Below are 16,791 nucleotides of genomic sequence, written 5' to 3' on the forward strand. Positions count from 1 at the left end.
AACTCTGGTCTTCAGTGTTACCTCTGTTTTTTTAAGAACGTTTTATTGGTCTCATACTGCAACATAACATATCTGCAAAATAGGGCTATGTATTGAAAACACATTTACAACAGTTGTAAAACACACACATGTATTACTTTCAGCAAAAAGTTACATTAAGGTAGTCATCATCGTCAGGACTAACAGCAACATTATCTGTACCAGGCAGCTTTTACTTCTCAAGTGCTTCCATTCTTTAAATCAGCATTTTGAAAGCCAGCTGCCACAAACCAAGAGACACAAAGAAGACTTCACCTGGTATCTTGGGCAAAAGTCAAAACTCCTCCCCACGCCTCCATTCGGCTCCCCTCTCCCACCATCCCTCTGTATGAATACTGCGCCGGCAAGCAATTTAGAGACTCTCCCTAGAACATGCGTGAACAAACTATTTCCAGCAAGGTCCAGATCCCAGACTTGAATTCTGCAGGTTTTTAAGAGCACCAAAAGCCTACGGCTATGGTACAGCCATACTGTGTCTCTAAGGGAATTATGACATTCCAGTTCTCTACTGAGAAGGTGGTATAATGACAAACAAACTGCAAAGATGGGATTAAAACAACCGTAGACCATGGGCTATTGGAATTTTGTAACGCAAGTGAGAGGTTAGGCACCAACTCCAAGTCTCAGGGGCCAAGACAGTGCTCTCATTCAATAACTGCCACTCTCAAAGTCTTCTGGAGGAAGGTTTTACAAGTGAATTATCAGTAGCCTTTTGTATTTATTCACTTAGACAACTTCAAAAGCCCCCAAAACACAGCATTCATCCCTATGCAAAGTCTGCTCTTTTGGCAAACCATGCTATCCCTTACAAACCAAAATACACCCCACACCTCTCCTACTGCTGTCTTTTAAAAATAACGGAGTATCTGTAGTTTGATATTATTTAAATAACAGTCAAATTCGTCCTGTTTCTTTCACGTGGAGTCTACTGACAGCAGATCCCACTTTGGAACAAGCAAGCGCAAAAGACATTTTGGTATGATGCAGTTAACAGCAAAAAAACAATTTGATTTGGATCAAAGAGAGAAACACCGAAAAGAAAAGCCAGACTCTTTTTTGTGATCCCTTACAAACCAGCCAGCTAGGTAACAAAGGCAAATGGCCATATGTGTGTTTGCTCCATAAGTAACCAGGAAACAGCCACTTCCACAAGCTGACCACTTCATGTGCAGCGATCTAACTAAGCTGAATTTTAAAGTACACGTCTGCTTAGTGTTACATACAACATCGCTATACCTACTTCTGTAACACATTCCGTAGTCAAACACCAATCTTCATATGTTTGTGCAGAATGTGTTTACATTTTATTTGAACCCATCTATTTAGAGGTTCCTTCCCCATTTTCACATCCTGTTTCCAGTTCCTGATTGCGGGCTGATTCTGTGAATCATCCTTGCCCTGCTATTACCCAAAAGAAGTCAGCAGTTTGTTAGTCTTTTAGCATAACCAAACACTTTCAGAAAAGGAAGACCCAAGCAAGACGCTAGAAAGTAAGCATTTATTGAGAGGGATGAAGACCTGAGATCTGTAAGTTGTCTTGAAGAACAATAACCTGATCGCATTGTACCTGGGAGGCAGCTGTAACAGGTGCCAGAAGTACAACTTAGCTGTTCACGTTTTCCTCATCTCAAAGTTTCCTTCACATCTCTCTGTCAATACATTTAACCCTTTTAATAGGAAGTGACTATGCACAGGCAGGCTTTGGACTCAAAGATGAAAACAGTCACTAATCACACTTGGATACCTCGTGGGTAGACTGATACATAGCAAATATCTGCATACACACCTCTGAAGTTATCTCCTAGCTCTCACTGCTGTGGAGTAGGCACCTACAGTTATCACTGATCATGTCAAATATAGTAGTTTGGGTACCTAATACCATATTTTGAGTTTGCATTATGGAAACCTTGATTCCTTTAGTCAGCACAAAGACGATCAAAAAGACCACTGTATTTTCAGCTCAGTTTCACTGTAAAAAAATATAAAACATACGTAGCTGTTTGAACCACTTCTAAAAACACCCCATTTTCAGATTAAAGAACTAGCTTAGGGAAGCAGAGGGGATCTAAACCTCAAGTCTGCTACAGACTTTCTGTAACACTCCAAGAAAGCATCATCATTAAATTCAACAAAAAAGCAGTTTTTCTTCCATCCTCGATCTTTGTTGTCTAGATTATAAATAAAGCAAAGGGACACCCTCTATGATAAAATAATAAAAAAAACAACTGCTGGTTGGAAGTGACTGTGTCAGAGTAATTACCTCCACAGACATAATTTTTAGAAGAAAACTTAAACTGACACACTAGCTTTATCAGTAACACTAAGCTACAGACAGCCTTTTGTTTTGGTAATATACATGCAACAGACACCTGTGCATCATTACAATACTGCATAAAGTGTCACCCTGATGTACGAGGGTTAGCTAGGAGAAACTTAAAACCCATTATTCCTTTAATAAATATAACTTCTGAGCAGTAAAAAGATGACAAAGAAACTGCAGTTGTCTGAAAACCATAACTAGGTACAGATCTATTCTAGGTATTAAAGCCTTACTTTTGCACACCTGCTCTGAGATAACTATCAAGAGATTGTGGCTTAACTCTTACTGATGGCTCTTTGCACATTGGGGATTTCAAGATAGGGAAAGGATTTTGATTATTTACACTAAAGCTGCAAAACGTCTCTCAATTCAAATTACCATCTCAATTACTTATACGCATGATGATGCCTGAGTCCTGATAGTAGCAATTCCAAAAGCTTAGAGAGGAAAGAGGAAGTTTATTAAAGTTTTTAACTGGAATTAGGAGGAAAGACTGAACATCTGCTGTTCTATCTGGCTCTTTAACCCGAAATTTCAAACCAGAGAGACAAAGTGGCCAAAAGCAAGTGGGCAGGAGAAAATACAGCTGAAAGCCTCTAAAAAGAGCAATCAGTGACTGAGCTGCCTATGTTCTTTCTTAGGGTGCAATGCTATCGTAAAGAAAACCAAGACAGCAGTGCTGCTAGTTGTGTTGCTGTCAAGGGCCAGTAGTTTTAACAGTGCCTTGGCCAGCAAATGCAGTAGCAGTTACCCAGTTTACACTCTATTTACATACACCTTGGATACCTGTCACCTACGGAACAGAAATCTCCATTTTTGCAAATCTCCTAAGAGAGGAGAAACTGCCGGGTCTCTAAAGCATTTAGCATTTCGGTTTGGAGCAGTAGCATGGTTTTGAAGCAAATCCCTTACCATCCCCACTACAGTGCACTAGCTTAGTCCGCAGAGCAGTTCTGCTCAGCGAGTAGATCCCTTTTAAAGCAAACTGCAGTTCCATGTCAGGAACAAACAAAGTGTTCTCCAAACAAGAATGGAGATATAAAGGACTGAACGTTGTGTCTGTCCTTCAGACAGCCTCTAACTGCACATGCAGACCAGATCTACCTGATGCAAAACACACAAATGACAGTTTCTATGGACAGACCTTGATACGAGTTGCTTTTATTTACTTCTGCACCACTACTGCACCAAATTGGTTCCTATTTGACATGACAAAGAAGCCTTTTGAAACATTAAGTCAAATACCTACCATGCCAGCCTCTTCTTCCCCTTTGAGGAAAGGGATGCTGAGACTTTAATACACTAATATATTACACTTAGCAACTATGGTGAAGCTACTTTAATTTTAATGTCTTCAGCACTTAAGCATTTTAATCCTTTAGCATTTACTCCTGTTAACATGGGATGTCAAGAGAGTATCTATTATTCACCCATTCCAACCATTTAAACGATATCGTACTTCACATAACCTTCCCACTTTCCTCCTCATAAATACAAAATGACAGATGCACGGGCTGCAAGATAAAACAAACATTTAACTTCAGAGAAACAAAAAAAAAGTAACATAGCACTTAAAAGATTTCCTTACCTGTATATTTGTTCATAGGAGATAGGGATGTAGTCACCAGGACTCTGAGTTAAAAGCTGATCTATGGCACTGTCCAACTTTGGCCAATATGTGCTCTTATAGTCTTCAATCGTTATAACATTCATTACTACAAGAAAAAGACAAAACTACATTTAGTAACTTTAGCTAAAAGATTAGAACCAAGTGCATGCTCTGCAATTTCAGACCACACCGATAAGCTGGCCAAAAAAAACTGGGAATAGTTCACTTCCGCTAAGATAACCTCACCTAAAACTAAAGCCCAGACTTGAATTTGTAGCTTTTTATTTCCAGAAAATAAAATCAGAAAGCCTGACAAATCACTGCTTGGGTATTTCTTAGGGGTCCAAGTAGCAGCAGAAACCAAAATCCTAGGAATTCTAGCACAACAATCTAATAAAAATAATTAAAAAGAAAGTAGTTCAGTAGTTAGCTCAGATCGGTAAATTACACAATTTTGTGGGAATCCAGAGTCAACAATTAACAGTGGGGCCTCATATGCAGGAGAATAAGATTTAGCGAAGTCTGGTAGTTTTTAGACTGCTCCTTCTCACCAGATGTATCAATTTTACAAGTCTCAGGTGGGACCAGCAGCTTCCATGGCCTAAAAGCTGATGCAATTCTCTCTGCCTTCCATTGCAGTTGGGCTCCCAGGCAGCTTTTTGGGATCCATGTTACAGTTCCCCCTCTAGCAGGCACAATAATAATCCTTTTCCAGATAAGGACCACCACAGGGAAGAACAGGAGGCATTTAAATTAGCGTTCCCCATCACTCCTTGATCTTCCTCCTGAGCTTCCCAACTGCACCCTCTTGTGCAAGCCATTTGGTGTGCCTTCAAAGACACAGAAGAGTTTTAATCTCTCTCTTTTCAGGGAGGATTTCTGAACTAACCACAGGTGGCTCAGTTCAATAGCGGCCACGTGAGAAGGGTTAACACCTTCCCTTCACAGATGTACTGGCAGGACTATCTTGTGGCTTGTCACACCACTGTAGCTTCACAGCAGCCACTCAAAACAAAGCCGTCGGTAACTAACAGTGCAGGGTACACTTCATATCACAACACATCAGGAAATCTAAAGTCATGGCTCCATTTAACTCCACAGGTGGGTCAGGGCTATATGGAACAGAGAATGAAGATAGTTCCCACCCCAAACAATCCAGTTTAGACACCGCACCAAGAAGAAATCTTTGAATAGGGCTGCATTTTAAATACTTATGTAAATGTAAATTCACTGCTGGGTTTGAGGAGTAAGATTTCTGAAATGTTATTTTCACAAGGGATTGAAAGGAGCTGGGTAAGTCACTTTTGGCAGCATTATGAAGAAAAATTCTAGGGAAATACAGGCAAAACAGTACTGTGAGGAAAAAAAAAAAAAAGAGTATAAAGAGATTGTGGAATAGAGAGAGGTGTGAGACAAGTGTTACAAGAGCAGGTATTATAGATTCATGTTGTGTGTCTTTTTTAGGGCATTTCAGCCAGAAACCTTGCTTAGTGAAGAATGTTAGTGCAGCAGTCCTAACCCCCTCTTCACCCAAATAACCATTGTTCACTCTTGCTTCACACTTGTTACAGAAACAGACGTCGTTAACCTAGTAAGTGTCTGAGCAGTGAACAGATCACCAGTACCAAGTGCTGCAGCCCAACGCTCCAGCCCGCGATCTGAAAGTACAACACCGTTTGCTAACAAGTTGATAAAGGTTATGGGTCTGGGTACACAACTATCAGGACACAAGTTATCATGTCCACCAAGCCAGCTCAACGATGTAAAAGCATCCACGTGATCGGGAACAGCACGGCACCCGCCTGACAGTAAATTCACCCCTTATTCAACTGCCTCGCAGTGACTTGCTTGAGTTCTCGTCCTTTGCAGAGCCCGGGCTCCCGGCAGATGTTCTTAGGAACAGCTTCCACATAGTAGCTTTACTATTCATGCTTACACTCAGCAGCAAAATCGGAGCATTTGTATTTTGCTTTGTTACCCCAAAAAGGTGGTTCTCCACAGAAGCACTCTGTTCTACAGAAGACATTAAACTGAAGTCAGCATAAACATAAGACATAGTTTGGTTTTAAAATTTCAATGTATAATCACACCCACATCTGGTTTTACATATTAACTGAGCTCTATTCATTTGAAAGAAAAGAATCAAGTAAGAATTGAGAATACCACAAAATCATTTTTGTTGAGCAACTCACAGGTTGCTGAGATGTCATTTTTTTTTTGCTTTAATTTCCTCCCCCCCCCCCCCCCCAATATGGAAAAAGAAAGTAGCAGCAGACAGGAAGGCCTGACCATTAGAAGTGCTGCAGAGGTAAAGGAAAAAGTACTTTTACATACAGCCCCAGGAGACTTGCATAGGAAGCCCAGATGAGTTCAAAGCAACATTCTAGAAAAGCTTCATTTTTATTCAAAAGATTCTTACAAGTATTATTTCATTTGATCTCCACACTTCGGTTCTGAAACTAAGCCAACTATAATATTTATATAGTTAAAAGTCCAAAGACTACACACTGAACAATCACTATTTTTATTCTTCTAATCCAGAAAACAAATTACTTTAAAATTTTAGTAACTGTCACAAGTTAGTAACATCCCTTTTTTCTGGCAGTGCTTACACACACAAAAAGCGAAAGATGACTTAAAGAAGCACCCTCCACCTACAAACTCTGCAAAAAACAATCTCAAGACCAGGAAGGAAAGGAATCACACAAATCCTTAAAAAGAAAAGACAGATTGCCTTTTTGAAACTTCCATAATTTTTTACTTTTCCATTTTTTAGGATGTCATTCTTAAATGTTTATCCCTGCATTAGGTATTCAAGATTTAAAACGAGCCTCCATTTCGAAATTGTAAGGAAAGAGTGACGCTAAAAGATGACTTTCATTTTTGCTGAGATTTATTAAGTTTCTGAGAAGCAACACAGACATTTTGTAAGAAATCATGCTAGAATGCATGATTTTACCCAACTACAGCAAGTTTGGGGTGGGTCAGGGAGAGAAATCAGGCTGATCAAATGGAAAGGAAGCCAGTGTTTTCCAGGAAATTATAAAAGACTTCGCAAGTAAAGCCTGAGAAGCAACTGCTGCTTTTCCATATACAGAAAAGTTCAAAAGAAAAACTGTTTAAGCCAAAAGTAGCAGTGAAACCATTTCAGTGAAAAAGAATATGCATAAGCTTCACATCATAACCTAGATATTTTAGTACCATAGCCGTAACTGAAACACAGCCTGCTCCAAGCTACCAAATTTTTTGATGTCGACTTCAATCAGAAGAATGGTAAAAAACACCAAGACTTTAAAAAAAACAAAAACAAGAAGTCCAAGAATAGGTATATCTCTCCCATGAAACTGATAAGAAAAAAAAACCAAAAACTTACAAACACACATAGCGCAAAAAAGATGCTGTAACAGTAAAAGGCACAGGATGTGAAGAATACAATAATGATTTAAAAAGAAAAATCATTGATACTGTTAGTTTTGTTATTTAGATGAGACAACCTGAATAGCTACTCAAAACGCTTACTATGTTCACATACAAAAAACATCCTTTTTTAAACCTATAGGTAAAAAGGCAGAGGACAGAGCAGGACAGGAAATCCAACCTATTGGCAAGTAAGCAGACATCAGTCTGACGGTTATCTGTCATTTATTTAGACAATAAAACCAAAGAAAGCAGCTAGGCATCTTTCAGGAGCTTTATTTCACCTCACAAAGTGGCAGACGTAAAACTTCACTGCTAAATTAGCAATGCACCCTACAGTTCTAAAATATTTTCCCGAAGTGTACAAACTCTTCAAGCAGATATCTGAGACTAATCTACAGACTTTAAGCTGTCGCTGTGGCTCTAACATTTTCCTTTTTCTCAGCCATCATGCACATCTTTACAGAATAGATTTTGCTGTATCCCCTGCCTGACACATTCCAGCATACATTAACAAGTTTATGAGCCTATCCTTTAGTTGCTTTCAATTCTATTCTATTTTTACTACATGTTTCACAGACTGGTTAGTAAAAGTAACTTTTTTTTTCCATCAGACAATTTGCCTACACAGGAAAGCACACACACCGCACTGAACTTCGTTACGCAACAGAGCAGTCAACAGATTTAATGGATATGCCAACCCTCACAGCCACACATGCCCATCCTAAATGGGACTGGGGTTAAACACATTTATAATCATTCTTGCTTGAAAAAGATGAAAAAAAAAAAAAAAAACAAGACGGAGAACTCTTAATTTTCTTCACAACTCAGATACACTGCAATTAATAGTTCAGAAGAGTTTTGCTTAAAGTATTAAACTCTCTTATCTTTTCCCTTATGGCCTTTAAAAAATACTTTTCATAACACTATTGCTTTATAAATCCATAACTAGGACTGAAGCTGATGAACTGTAAATAAGGGTTTAGTTATAAGTTTATCAAAACATGGAACATTTTCTTAAGGTACTTTAACTAGAAGAAAAGCTATTAAATGAACTACACATTATTATATCTCATTTTAGTTCTCAGTCTTACCAAAATCTCAAAGAAGGAGAACTGGTTTTGGCCCCTTAGAAAGATTTTAAAGGGTTTCCACCTAACCTTCTTCCCCCGTTATTCTGCCAGCTGAATTAGACCAAAAAAGGCACACCACACAGCTTTAGCCTGCAACTATGAACATGAACAAACCTAATTACTTGCAGCGAGTTGGTTGTTGGAAGACAGGCATTGGATTTTCTGTTTTGGAGTAAAGAATCAGAAGGAAGAGACCTATCCAAATGTCAAGGGTGCTCCAGTTCATCATAGGACCGTTGGAAACTGCACGTCACACAGTTTTGAAGGCCACCTGTAGAAAAACTTGTCTAAGACTAAGCAAGCAAGGCACAAATCCTTGCTCATTCAACTGCAAGAAGTTCTTCATGCAGCAGAGAACAGGCAACTTTCCTATCAAGCTTAAGGCTGACAATCAGCTTCTCCACGCATGTTCTGCCATTGCTAAGACACAGCAGGAAGGAGGGGATCCAGCACACACTGTCTCCCTTTTCACTGGATATTTTTTTCCCTTTTTCTACACATGAAAACTAAACAGAGGAGATTAAGGGATCCTCTGCCAGAGCCGGGATTAGAACAGGCGGGATCCCAAGGCGGCTCCTGTATTTTCTCAGGCCATAATATTTCACTGAACTTGTTCTGTTCTTATATCGTGAAAGTTATCCACAACACAAAGGTGCAGAAAAGTTCTAATGAACTTAACTCGGAGAATTTTGTATGTTACAGTTTTAATTTTCTTTAAAACAATACTTAATATCAGTAGGACAGACATTGTGTTGGGATACCAATGCTGGAGAAGTGAAAACAAGAACTCAAAAACCACACCCTAAGCAAAATCACGCACAGCCCCTTCTTCTCCCCCTCAGACATAAACTGCAGATTAGCTGGAAAGTCACGTCCCCATTTAGCAAAGATACAGCTCAAAAACCATTTTCATTCTGAACTAGAAGGAAAAACTAAGGTTCTAAATTTCTGGATTGGCAATTCAAGAGCTTAGTTTAGCAAGGCTGAACAACATTTTATTTCGACTGACTCAAGCGTTTATGAGCCACCCCAAGGTACCTGGAGCCCTGACAAGCAAGGCAGGCAGAAAGCCAGAGAGCTCATGGAGTCTGGGAACCTTAACTTCAAAGCAGCCAGCCTTGGCAATGTGCCTAAAGCCACGAAACCCAGGCTACCAGAGAACAGGGATTCAGCAGCCTGAACTTCAAGCTTCTGATCAGCTCTGGAGCTGGGCTGCTGAGGAGCTGGACAGGTGAGCTAGCATTGGCAAAGCAGGGAAAAAACAAAGAAAAAAAAGAATGTTATCCGTCCAAATTTCATCATGTCAGTTACATGGTTACGTTTCCAGGAATATTTCTAACTAGCCAAATCCAAGTTTTCCTACAGTCGTTAAAGAAAAGGGCGTATTTTGCCCAGAGGAGTGACTTTTGGGAATAAAGGTAGAATTAAAGTGAAGAATAGAAAGATCTTCCCTTCCCTCAACCTCAGCTCGGAAAACCAACAGAAAAATTTGCCATTTCTGCTAACAGCTACATGCAAAAGATATTTCAGAACTGTTTTCTGGGGAGTAAATTTGTCTTCAGTAGTTCTCATCAGGCCTTTGCAGACATACTTCCCTTGCAGGGCAGCACACCCCTTCCAGGGGCTCTGCACACATCGCCACCCACCGTCGGCAATCACGAACAGGTTTCGGACTCAGCTTTGGGTTTTTCGAGCAGAAAGAAGTAGTCTTTAGAAAAACAAAACCTGGGCTAAAAGCTACAGAGAAAGGAATGGTGTACAGCTGAAAACCCTGCCTGCACTTGCTCTCCCAGTTCTAGAGCCAGACCTACCACGTCACCGTGCCGTGACAGGAGAGCGGCAGCAGAAGTTGGGGTGCATGCATGCAAGAAGGATGGTATTTCCTCCTTCCGAAGCGCCTTAACCCATTTGGTTGCGCTTCGAGAAGCCTCTCGGGCCAAGACCCACCTCAGGGACCCGCCGTAGGACAGACCCGAGCCCGGCCACCGGCACGGAGCAGCGAGCGGGGGTCAAGGGGGAGCGCAGGCTGCGGAGGGAGCGGGCGACAGCGCCCGGGGCCCGCGGGGCGGAGGGCAGGGCGGTCACTCACGGAACTTAGAGGTCGAGGCGTTGATGTTGATGGCGGCGGCGATGGCTCCGGCTCCCCCCTTGCCCGGCTCGCAGCCCCGCAGCACGCCGTTGGCCTCGGGCACGGCGGGGAGCTCCGTCCCGGCCGTGGGCCCGGCGGCGGGGCCGTGCAGGAGGCGGTCACCGAGCGGGGCGGCGGCGGGGCCCAGCAGGTGCCGCCCGTAGTCGCCGGCGCCCCAGTTGTTGTGGTTCTGGTCGTCCATCATGGCCTCGCAGCCGCCGCTGCCGCCCTCCTCCTCCATGCCCTCCTCCTCCATGGCTGCTGCCTGCCTGGCGGGGAGCGAGGCGTGGCGAGGCGACGGATCACCGCCCGCCGCCCATGGCCGCTCTCCGCCCGGCGGGGCTCGCCGCGGCACAGCTCCGGGCAGGGCCCGCCACCGCCAGCCCAGCCTCCGGCCGCGCAGCGCGACACTTTGCGACAGGCGGAAGACGGCGGCGGGCGGGCCAGGCACCCCCTTGCCGCGGGGCATGCTGGGGAGTGTAGTCTGGCGGGGCGGAGCTGCCATTGGCTGGAGAGCGGAAGGAGGCGGGGCCGGAGAGACGCTGTGCATTGTGGGACGGCTGGGCGGCGGGAGGGCGAGTGGGTCCGTGCTCGGAGCGGGGACGGCCTTAATTAGCTAACTAATTAATTAAATAATGTTAACTTGCGAGGAGAGGCTTTAGCAGGTCCCGTGTGTGGTCCTTCTCTTCCGCTGAGGGAAGAGCCGCAGGACCACCGCCCGCCCCGAGGCCGGGCCGTGCGCTCGGTGCCGGGGCCTGTGGCTGCATCCCCCTCTAGTGGGATGAGGCCCCGCAGGCAGGGAAAGGGGCGCTGACACGGCAGAATCCCCGTTAGAAAAATACTTAAACATGGCTGTGGGTGCTGTACCGCCATGTGCGCTCTTCCTTTGTAAAAGTGCGCGCAGAATGCTATTGTACAGTGTTTTTCCTGTTAATGGAAGAAAAACGTGCACAAATAATACATAAAGCCATTTGTCTTGTCACTGAGCAAAGTAACAAAAACAATTTTCTAGTTGCCTTCAAGTGTACTTATTTTAGGGTTTTTTTTCATTTGCAACACTGCAATGGAAGAACAGAAATGTATAGTGGGGTTTTTGCTGAGAACAAGTTTGCACTGTGTGGGTTTTGCTTTTGCTTGGAAAACAAAAAAAAAAAGAACCTCGATAAAAGTAGGGGTGTCTGGCCTTCTTTCCAAAATGCCTTATGAGAAGGGAGAAGCACGTCAGTTGTTTTCCAAATAGAAGCGCTGATTTCTTTTTTAGGATGAGACAAAATCATTCTATTTTATAAAAGCATAAAATGCTGCTGATCTCACCGCGCTGTGCAGCGGGTCTATCTCGAGTTGCCTCGACAAAGGCAAGCGATGGAAAGACCTTGTCCCTGTTGCATTTTTTTCTTGCACGTTGGAACTACTGGTGTTTTTCTTAGATGTAAAGATCACGCTGTGAACATCAATGGCTTGTTCAAACCAATGTACAGACCTCTCCAGTTTTATCTTGGCAGACGCCAGCGAGTCACAGTTCGTCTCAGAGACCAAGAGCTGATTTGGCACATTACACTTCGAACATCTATTCGGCATATTCACACGCCTGTTCTGGCTGTTGATCTATTTCTATCTGCACCTTAACCATCACTGGGACAAGGACAGAAAGGACGTTTTTGTTCAATTCTGCTGCATCTTTGTATTTACTGAGTGGGATGTGTAGGATAATGCAAATATCAGTTGCATCATTTATAATGGATATTAAACTTGGAAATCTAAAGCAGCAAAACGTTTTTAGCTTAGGCAAGTGTTGCAATTTTCTGGTAATCAGAAAGAAACGTAAATGAAGTTTGCATATCTTCACTGCTTCAAGAAGGACACGTTTGTGTTCTCAGCCTGCAGAGCAACTCCGTTGTACCCTCCTACTCATCCGCTTCCGCTGCTCTCAGGAACGGGTCTCAGATTGTTTGCCAGCATTTAAAAACACTGTGACCTGAGGAGAAATTGGGAACTTATCCTTGTCAGCACAGCTTTATCTTTGTCTTAATAATTTCAAAAGTGCTCATGTTAACATCTAAGAGCAGTGGAAAAGTAAGACAAACTGCATTTTTCAGTTCTAGCATTTCTTATTTTCTGTTTCGTACTCTGTTGTTGCACACACCTGTTTTTGCCGCTATCTTTGTAATGTATTGACCAACTGGGGTCTTTTGGGGTTGGTTGGTTGGGTTTTTTTTTTTCTATGATCTTTAAAGGTATGTTTCTTTTCTAATCCCTTTCACAATGTTCCTTGCACTGTGCCTACACTCTACTGCACTTCCTTGTGGCGGGAGTCCAAAACGGCTTAGGAAATACTTCACTATGGAGTTCTCTACAGAGTCTCCTCTGTTGCCTTGTGCAACAAGCCAGCTCATCTTACAGATCAAACAAGAAGCTCTTTCTTGCCTCCCATAAGGCAAATGACAAGCTGCAACAGTCATCTATGGCTCATGCTATTTAAACACATGACTGCATGCTGATAAAGGCACTATCAAATACTTCATCATTAAAGCAGCACTTGTTTTTGCATGCACTTCAGAGACTTCTCTGTATTGTTTCCTTTTTTCCTCGTCAGCATGTGAAAGTTTGATTCAGGCTTTAAATAGTGTCTTGGCAAAATTGCATTTTGCAATACCACAACTATAATTATTGCAATGTTAGTTGAGAATACAATGTACAAACGCAATTCTGACAAGACCTGAGTAGTCTCACGTCTCCATAAAATCCTTGGAGACTTGAAACTTGTCTCTATAGTAACTAGCTCATAAGTAGAGTATGGTACTTTAGCCAACAAAATAGCATGCAGATGTCACACTTTGGTTTTAGACTCCTGACTCCGTATTTTCTTACCTAGCCAAGTATCAGAAGCGTTTGTTACATCTTCATAATATTTACCTTTTTTTTTTTTTTTTGACTCAGCACTTTTGATAACCAGGTCACAGCTGCAAGCTTTACTACAAATTAAAAGGGAAGATCAAGGTTTCCTAACAGTACCCACGGAAAGTGTGAGTCATTAAAGAAATATTTGTGGAAATGAGGCTACAAAGGAGCTTTTCCCACTGGGCTCTCAGAAGCAGGTTGTGACACTTGCTGCTGCTGGATGGTTCTCTTTTGTGTAATTTCAATTTTATATGGATATATGTAACAAACAGGTAAGGGCATTTTCTTTTTCTTCAGGTATTTGTGTTTATAAAGCAGAGTTATTAGGTACCCCAGAAGAGCTGTTGCTGCGCTCTGTGTCACAGCTGGGTGTATGTAGGTAGCAGTTAAATGATATATGAGGCCTGTTGGGAAAAGACATGCATAAGATGTTTGTTTTATTTCCTCCTATTCGTAATAAACAATATGACATGCATACAATTCTTCTTATTTTAAAACAGACCCTTTTTCCTTATTTCCCAAGCACCTGGTCCACTAAAGTCAATAGGAAAGCTTTCATTGATTTCAATGGGATTTCAATCAAGCCCTAACACAGCATGTAAAATGCTTCCCAGATTTATAGCTGTGGTTCTAAAAACCAAATGAAAAAAGAAAATAATTCTGACAAGAAAGAAATATGAATGCTAAACCAAGCCTTAAATAGCGCTCTGTCAGGAGGAGCATGAAACGTAGCTCTTTCAATGGCAAATAAGGCAGCCTCTTGCAGAATACTGGCGGAGAGCAGACAAACCGAAAGGGAGGTTAGAGTGCTTGTTATTTTTGAGACGGATTTTGACTATCTCCAAGAGATGACTTGCTCGAGCTTGGAGAACCCATAGTCCCTCTGCAGTCTGGCAATCTGTGGCATAACCCTTCCAACAGCAACTACCACTGAGGGCAAGCTGATCAGTGTAAAGTTTTCATGAAAATGTGCCAGTTACGGTATGGAGAGACCATCCTTCGTGTTTCTTGACTATATACAGTCTGCGAACACAGACCATGTAAAGCCTGGTGCCTGCACGGTGCCGTTGGTGGAGAAGAGAAGCACACGCTCGCCACATAGGCAGGGAATAGTAAATGTAAGCTGCTGGTCAAAACCAAACACAACTGGTCAAAACCAAACACAAGTGCTCCAGAGATGCTTGTCCTTTCTCCTGTACTGTGCTAGACATAGAGGTATGCTCCTGCTGTTCAGGGCACAACAAAAATACATAGTCAAGTCAGATCATATTCTGCTGAAACTAACAAAAGAGTCGTAGGAGACACGCCACGATCTGCTCGCTGTTACCCCTGGGTGCATATGCAAAAACTCAGCTGGGTAATTTGCATTTAGGGTAAATGGGACAGTTTTACATTAGGCTCAAGTGCATACCTGCTTCTGTGCTTTAGCAAGTAAGGCTGTGTTCCTCCTCTCCAGCCTTACAAAGAGAACAGGACCCAGAACTGTGTGAAGCTGTTTATAATGAAAATATATTTTCAAACCAGCTCCCTTTTCTCTGCCTGAATGCCATCATCAGCAAGGTATTAAGAGCACAATGACTACAGTAGTATATCCACTGAAATTTTCCAGCTTCCCCACTAGTGGTCACATTCCCTGCATCATCTGTGCCTCATGTGAGAGCCCTCAGTGCACTAACTGGCCATAATTGACATGACCAGCCTCACCTAGGACCCTCAGCCATAAAATTTCTGCCCTTTTGTCCAGGAGCTCCATTTAAGCTCAGAGCTTGAGGTTCAGTCCTTGCCTGTGCTATGTTGTGTATGTCCTGTTACCTTTCTCTACCAGGTCCCTGCATATTACTCCCTCCCTCATAAATTCTTAAACAGGATTATTTCAAGGTCTGTGTCACTCAGTTCCTGGACACGAGGACAACTCAGTATTTGGCCCATGGGACCAGGCAGAGGAGACAGTCCTGCACAGCCGTGTTCCCTGGGCCAGAGGCTCGGCTGAACGTACACTGGATGCTCTGTCAGTCAGGCACTTAAAGCAATGCCCTAACGCGAGCCCTGAGGATAGCGGGATGGGTGGCATGTGTATCCTGTAATTTTACAGCACGTATATTTTGCTTATATGGGTTTGGTTTTGGTTTTACAGCACCGATACAAAGCACAATTCTTTTAGCATAACTACACTACGAGCATTTTTGTGGCATGTGATACGGGTTAATCCTTTCTAACTACAGGCATGACCAGACTATTCTGTCCCATAAGCCAACATCAAAAGGAACTCACATTTAAATAATAAAATCTGTTGGTTGGTATTCATTAGTAACCTCATTTTGGTTGTTTCTTGTATCAACCAGTCTGATATGTCTGGATGACACTGTCTCAGTGCAAGCAATAGAAAGGAGTTTCTGAAACTGTGCTCAGCACTTTGCAAAACCAACTGCCTGCCTCCAGCACACGTGAAAAATCTGGAGTGCAACCTATCGGTGCTTATGCACCACAAAATATGAAGACAGTTGGAGACAATTCCCTACCACCAGGGAAAGCTTCAAGCATCTGAAAGTCCAGGACGCACCCAGCCGCGGCTCTTACCCAGAGCATACACCACCTCTTGTGTGCAGTTAGACAAAAGACAAAGTTTTGGCAGCATCTGAGCTACCCATGACAGCTAGCACCATGCCAGAAGATCAGACACGTTTGCCGTTACATGATGACACCAAGACAAAATTTCCACCAGCCAGGCTCGAGCCACTGCCTCGGGTCTGGGTCTGACCATGCCACTCCTGGCAGGGGCTCCTGGCACCACACGATCCTCGCTGGGGACGTGATGCCACTTTCACGCAGATTTCTTCAAACCCGTGGCTGTCAGACCTTGTGCTGGGTGTTGCTCACACAGGTTCTCCACTGAGGGTCCCCACCAAGTCTGGCTCCAGCCGCACACCACCCGTGCTCAGCAGCTCAGCCAGCACCGGTGTGGTCTCACTGGGTCTCATTCTGGCTCCCGGGTGGATTTAGGTTCTTCAGGAGAGTCCCAATGCATTTAATGCAGTAAAAAACTGTGGAGGCTGTTTCACTGATGCTGTTTTTACAGCCCGTCATTAGATGTCAGCCCGCTCCCCTGGGACCGTGGGGCTGGGCAGGTCATCAGCCTCACAGGCACGTCCAGCGACACGCGCTTATAGGGTAGCATTTGGCAATAAACCCAAAAGCCATGGTTTTATTAATGCAAAAGGAAGAAGCAAAACAGCATGTAAATTTTCTG

At 43.0% G+C, this 16,791-nt stretch overlaps 1 protein-coding gene across 1 annotated transcript in view; it reads right to left on the reverse strand.

Annotated features, from left to right (window-relative positions):
• Positions 1 to 11,049, reverse strand: part of CACUL1 (CDK2 associated cullin domain 1) — a 54,989-nt gene extending 43,940 nt beyond the window's left edge. Inside the window, 2 exon segments of the mRNA XM_054204808.1 lie at positions 3,948 to 4,074; positions 10,608 to 11,049. Coding sequence (XP_054060783.1) covers positions 3,948 to 4,074; positions 10,608 to 10,902 — 422 coding nt within the window. The 5' untranslated portion in view covers positions 10,903 to 11,049.
• Positions 11,050 to 16,791: the final 5,742 nt, after the last annotated feature.

This window comes from Rissa tridactyla, chromosome 6, assembly GCF_028500815.1.
Source record: "Rissa tridactyla isolate bRisTri1 chromosome 6, bRisTri1.patW.cur.20221130, whole genome shotgun sequence".
Taxonomy (NCBI): domain Eukaryota; kingdom Metazoa; phylum Chordata; class Aves; order Charadriiformes; family Laridae; genus Rissa; species Rissa tridactyla.